We start from the raw sequence: 6692 nt of genomic DNA, 5'->3' as shown, positions 1-6692 counted from the left end.
ATGAGTTTAAAATGACAATTGACAATTTTAAAAGTAGATTATTTTATATATATTGTTTTTTTACCTAATAGTGGCTTTTTACCAATGGTGATTATTTACCAATTATTTTTCTTATTTGAGGAGCGAATTCAAGTTTCCCACCCGTGAGTGCTCGAAAACACGCAGCGAATATTACTCAGAACTCATATAAGCGAGGCGAATTGCAATTTCATACACTACGGGCATCATATAAGCGAAGCGAACTCAAGTTGTGTTTTTTTTTAAACATATGGAATATTTTTGGTTTAAAAGTGCGCTTTCTTCCGATTTTTTATGAAATCAAATCAAGTTCGATATATCACCATCGATAAATTTACACCGATCTATCGCACTATATAAATTCCATCGATGGATTTCCCAGCTCTACCGCTAACATTTTTAACAACATAGGACCAACACCGACGCGACGCGTGCATTAGTATTGGTGTATCCTTTGGCATTTCTGCGAGCTTGGTTAGAGTTGGACGTGTGTGGCAAACGAGATAAAAACGATAAAAGTAAACGCGTAAGCTGCTGCTGCTGCCAAATCAAAAAAGCATAAACAAGTGCAAGTAGTTGTGCCTTTCACAGTGTCAACTAGAAAAAGATAAAAGAAACGCGAAACTAAACGTTTCCTAATACAACCAACTAACTTAAGTATAAGCAGCCCCCAAGCCGCCGTCGCCGCATTGCAATGGAGAAGAGAATAGAATTGGAGCGACGCGCACGCAAAGCAAATCAGGTAAGTTTATTTTGTGTGCTTGTGTGTGTTTGTGTTTTTGTTGTTGATATTTTTTCCTTTTGTATGGAAAGTATACGTAAAAGTGGAGAAATATGTGGGAAACTAAAGGGAAAAAACGCGCAAAATGTTCATGTTGTTTTTTTCTTCTCCCATAGCTTTTCTTCTGATTACACAAATTTTCTTTCTTAGCAAAGACTATGTCTTTGTATGTGAGTTCAGCAGCAGCGGCGACTAACTACGCCATCATGTAAATCTAGTTTCAATTTGTGTCGTCGACGCCGCCGCTGCTACGTATGTATAAAAAAATTGATCGCCATAAGCAAATTCTACACACACACATGTGAGATTACATGCCCCTCTGCGTGTGCCCGTGTTTGTGTGTGTGAAAGAAAGAGAGAAGAGTGAGAGGGAGTGCGAACAGCGTTGCCATGTGCGCGCATTTTTGCGCTTTGGCTTTTGTTCAAAATTTTGCACATTTTCCGTTTTTTGCAATTACCAATTTTTGCATATAATAGACATGAGTTAGAAACAGGTGAGACGATCGAGAGAGCGAGAGAAAGAAGAGACACAGAGGGAGGAAGCGAGACAGCCCGATGCTTTGGCTTATTCGCTTTGTTTTTGTTGCTGCTAATTCAGCCGGCCTTCAATTGTCACAAATAGTGAGTGTGTATGTGTGGCTGTGTGTGTAGTACGTGTGCTGCATGTTGTAATTTCAGGTTATTTGATACCAAAATGTATCTATAACAACATTATAGCGCGCGCATCATCATCCATACGCAAGAACCAAACACACACACACACAGTACCTCATATTCACACACTCACATGCATACGCACAAGGGGCAGCCCAAAGGAAGAAAAAAAAACGTATGCACAAAATAATCGACACATGACAAGAAGGAGGGAAACAACACAAGACCAGACCAGAGCACAACATATTGACTGCGCAGTCATAATACCCTATAACCTAACGCCGCCGCCGACGACGACGCCTCCACTAACAGCAGTAGAACAAAAAAAAAAAAACCGGCCCTGGCCTCCCCAAATGGCGGACTCTCTCTTCAAACCCCCTCACCCCACACACACTCCAACTGTTTAAATGCAATGCTCTTTCAGTGCCCCTCTCTCTCTCTCGCTCTCACTTACACTCCCTCTCATCAGCAAAAGTAATGCAAAAGAAGATGGAAAAGAAAAAAGACAAACATCCGCTCACTTTGCCTCCTTACTGATTAATAAACATGCGCTCTCTTCTTGCACAAGGCCTACTCAATCAGTAGCCTACCGCGCTCCCTACTCCTTCTACTCAGCCCACCCACCCACTTAACCGCTCAGGCATCTCTAAGCCTAACGGAACTCGCCACATAACTGTTTGTGTGAGATGGCAGAGAGAAAGATTGCGAGAAGGCAACGTGACATTCTGCCCCAATACAAACTCATAATTGGGTAATCAAAAATCAATCACGACCTCTGCGAGTGAAGGCGGGTGGGGTGGGGGCCGCTAAGAATTCAAAAAATCACAAAAACAACAAACAAATAAATGTTGCAGCAGCAACAGCAAAAATAAATACCTACATATAGGCGCAACAACCCAACTACGTCACGTTCAAACATGTTGCCTTTTGCCGGCTTGTTTTAACCTCACAGCCACCCCCAACGGCACCCCACCCCACCACCTCTTCTTTCACGAATTGCTCTTTGTGCTGTTACACGACGCACACAAATACACACACACTGGAGGCGGCACACATACATACATACATACTGCATTTGCACAGATACAAAAAAAATTCTCTGGGCCACCACTTTTCATATATTTTCTTTTTTGTTTTCGTTGTTGTAGCTGCTCCTTGTTACGCAATTTGTTTGCAACATTTATAACGTGTGTTTTGTTGTTTTTGTTGCTTAACATTTAGCATTTTCTTGGTTAAAAAAAAAATTGAATGTGGAGAAAATCCATTTTGTTTCTGCCATTGATTTTTTGGCCGCCAGTGTGACCATAAAACGTTAAATTTAAAAAACTAAATACAAATTTATTCATGGTTTTTCTTGGCCATTTTTCAGATCACAGAACTGAATTTGGATAATTGCCGGAGTACAAGCATTGTTGGCCTTACAGATGAATACACCGCCTTGGAATCGTTAAGTTTGATCAACGTGGGTCTGACCACACTCAAAGGTTTCCCCAAATTACCCAATTTAAAAAAATTGGAATTATCCGATAATCGTATATCCAATGGCCTCAATTATCTGACAACCAGCCCAAAATTGCAATATTTGAATTTATCTGGTAATAAAATTAAAGACCTGGAAACTCTGAAACCCTTGGAGGAATTCCAAAAATTGGCCGTCTTGGATTTATTCAACAACGATGCCACCCAAGTGGAAAACTATCGGGAAAAAATCTTTAAGATGTTGCCTTCGTTAACCTTCCTCGATGGGTGAGTTGCACTATGATCGTTCATCTATATCTACATATTCACTAATTAATTCTTTTCATTATCAAGATTCGACTGCAATGATGAGGAGGTGCAATCGGAGGGTGAAGATGACGAGGAAGTGATTAATGGAAATGATTCAGATGAAGGTACGTCTCTCCAGGGTATCTTAAATTTCTCATACGCATCATTATTAAGGTGGCAAATGCATTAAACATTTAATGGAAGGAATTGTCAACATCTTCCTTGCATTATTATACAGGGTGGGCCATTTAAGGTGGAAGCATCTGGCAACCCCATAACTTTTGACAGAGATGTCAGATTAACAAATGTCATACCGAAATAACTTCTCAATACGTCGATTATATGCCAAATTTATATCGTCTGGTAGTGTTCGTAATGCCAGTCATCTGTCCAGACAACGACCAAGACGTTCCGGCGAGAATATGGATGCCGTTCGAGCCAGTGTTGCAGAGACTCCATCGACATCAGGTCGCCATCGTTCGCAAGAGTTAGGCATCGTTCATACCAAAATTTTACTTTGCTATTGCAAAAACAAATCCATCCACTTTAAATGGTTCACCCTGTACAGTAAAGGAATTACTGAAATTTAATATGAGAGAGGACACTCAAACGAGTATGAAACTTCAAAATTATGTTGCCTGATCCTGAATATGATCATAGACATTTAAACTTAAAAAGTTACAAATCAATTTGCTATATCCGAAAAGGATATACATAGTTCCAAAAGAAATTACAGAGGCCTTATGTTTAGGCTTATGATCAGATTTTTCAAACATTTCAAGACAACCTAGAAATACATAACTCATCTGTTCTTGTGTAGTTAAGGTGAAGAGATTTTTCGCTTTTTTTTTTTTTGAAAGTGTATGTATTTACGTTTATACGAGCACTTTCATGCTGATCAAATTTGTTTGAATTCCGAACTATTCCTCTCATCATCTCTGGGTCCATTTAAATTCAATAAACCGACCACATTGTTAAACAGAAAAGTGATTTACAGAGCTAAAGAAATGTTTTGGTGTGCAATGCACCTCATGTACATATACATTCACATTTATTTATATAATTTATCTATATACTGCTGTTGTTTGTCCTTCAATCAATTGCCTGCAACTCATCACACCAAAGCACTACTTTCTGTTGTCTGTCGCCTTTCAGATAAGCGAAGCAGCAGCAATGCCTTCTGTTTAAATGGTTTAGAATTCGATTTAGACGAACTTGAGATATTGGAGGAGCGAGTTAAGGCTAAGAAGCGTTTGCAAGAGGCAACCGATGAAACAAAAGCAGATGATCATAATCATGATCCTGGCAAAGGTGTTGGTGATGGTGCTGGTGCTGGTGGTGATGCTGATGAGGTTGACGAATTAGATGAATATTTGAAAGAATTGCAATTGAGAGAGACAACAACTGTACAACAGCTGCAGCCAGCAAAAACAACGACAACAACAACAACAGAAACAACAAATCAAACCATTCATTTTACAATTTTACTATATTGGTTTTTAGGCATATTAAATCTGGCTAATGCGTTATATTGTAAGCATTTGGATAGGATCTTAAACGAACAAGATTTTATTCCCATTCTAATTTGAAAATTGCTATTTTGCTTCATTACAGTTTCAAATGAAACAACAGAAGGCGAAACCGATGACAGTGATGAAGAGGATAATGGGGATGTCTCGCTGTCGGAAGTAAGTTATTTTCGGCCCAAGATGAATATGTAAATTAAAATTTCGTTTATATTTATAAAAGGTATACAACGATGACCTCGAAGAGGATAACTCCGATTGGGAGGAGGGTGAAGGTGGCGCCGGGGATGATGACGAAGATGAGGACTCTGATATCGATGAAGCCGATGGCGAGGCAAATGAATCAGCTGCTTCGGTAAAGGAAGCTGGTGATAAGCCAGGTAAATACACAAGAAGCTAATTACTTGATAAGTTTCTTTTTATTGTTTGAGATTAAAATGGTTTCATATTATGACAGTTTAACTATTAGTTAGATTGATCCCTTTTAATTTTAAAATCACTCGTCGTCAAATTTGTGCAAAAACGATTTAGTTTCATTGAATTTCTAAAATTTACCTAGAAAATATTCGTCATAATTATAACATAATAAGTTTAAAACAGACCCAACACAAATTCAATCAGTTTCAATCTACGTTTTGTCTCATTCTCCAATTGAATTTCTAATACCAACATGTTACCTTTTTTATATTTTTCAGATGAGTCGCAAGCTAGGGGCAAGAAGAGAAAGCATGATGGTTAAAAGAACAACTCCCGATGGATATAACAAGTTCTAAAATTTAAACAAAATACACACACACACACACACACAAACACACTTACATACATACAAGAAAAAACAGCCACATAAGCATCATATTTTGATAGAAAAGAGAATTGATATGAGAAAAACAAAAAAAAGAAATAAATACTGACAGAATTTTGTTTTTTTTTTTTAACTGTAAGCTTATAAATTGGAATTCCAAAATCAATACACACAACACACAAACAGATAGAACCAGAGAAAGTTATAATCAAAAAAATCAGCGTTAATTTTAAGTCAAATAACTAGAGAAGATGAAAGAAAAAGGCGATGAGATATTTAATTTAATCCAATCATTTCCCAAAACAGAATTTACACACACACATCTTGGCAGTTGTTTTTGCGATTATGGCAAAATACATTGTAAAATTGCTTAGCCTTAAGTTCAACAAAAGAAACAAAAACAAGTGAAAAACATTGTAAAACACACACACGAACACATACATATAAGCCTCTGTTGCTGTTAAAGAAATTTTTGAAATTGGTTTTCAGTCTCTTATAAAAAATAAAAAATTAATAAAATATACAACAAACAAAAAAACACAGACACACACACACACAAAGAAACAAATAATTTAAATGCTAAGAAGAAATTTTAACTTTTAACTCTTAAGTCATTCCTCTTTATTATTTTTATTCTTTCTTTGTGTAATTAATTAAGTTAAGCGCAAATTTTTCTTCATTTTCCTATAAACATAGTTTGTGAGTATAGAAAAAAGCTAAGGAAACTCACTTTAATTACATTATTGTTACGCCCACCTCAAATCTATATCTATCTACATATTTTCAAAAAAAAAGATGAGCAAATTGATTCAACTCTATTTGATTGCTTAATTTTAAGTATCATTATTAGTTATTGCTCGTGTTTTAAACCAAATTGTTTCTTTGGCATTTTCTCTAACAATTTCTCTTCAATGGCAGTAGCAAGTTTTCCATTAAAATCTATGGCAAGATTGTAAAACTATAAAAGAAATACAACAATTTTTAGACAAGAATTTTCATTTAATAAAAAAAAAAAACAATTATGCAACAACTATTATAAAAACCCGAAAATGAGAATGTATTACATTTTGGTTGGAAAATACAAATTAAATGGTTACTAGACCAGAGAAAGTAATTTGAATGTTTTAAATTATAACGGTTACTCA

General features: G+C 36.5%; 1 protein-coding gene across 3 annotated transcripts; it reads left to right on the top strand.

Annotated features, from left to right (window-relative positions):
- The first annotated feature begins 288 nt into the window (after positions 1-288).
- Positions 289-6597, top strand: Mapmodulin (acidic leucine-rich nuclear phosphoprotein 32 mapmodulin). Of its 3 annotated transcripts, XM_068290416.1 has the most exons (7): positions 289-760; positions 2822-3198; positions 3265-3344; positions 4375-4752; positions 4834-4907; positions 4969-5125; positions 5441-6597. In XM_068290416.1, exons 1-7 carry the CDS (start codon positions 713-715, stop codon positions 5482-5484), a joined length of 1158 nt encoding a protein of 385 aa, XP_068146517.1. In that variant the 5' UTR covers positions 289-712; the 3' UTR covers positions 5485-6597. The 3 variants fall into 3 exon arrangements, with proteins under 3 accessions (XP_068146517.1, XP_068146518.1, XP_068146519.1); XM_068290417.1 differs by lacking the exon at positions 4375-4752 and having other exon boundaries at positions 342-760; XM_068290418.1 differs by lacking the exons at positions 289-760; positions 2822-3198; positions 3265-3344 and adding an exon at positions 3627-3687.
- The last annotated feature ends 95 nt before the right edge of the window (positions 6598-6692 follow it).

This window comes from Drosophila tropicalis, unplaced genomic scaffold (genome assembly GCF_018151085.1).
Source record: "Drosophila tropicalis isolate 14030-0801.00 unplaced genomic scaffold, ASM1815108v1 contig_593, whole genome shotgun sequence".
NCBI classification, from domain to species: domain Eukaryota; kingdom Metazoa; phylum Arthropoda; class Insecta; order Diptera; family Drosophilidae; genus Drosophila; species Drosophila tropicalis.
This window is presented reverse-complemented; position numbering and strand designations above follow the sequence as displayed.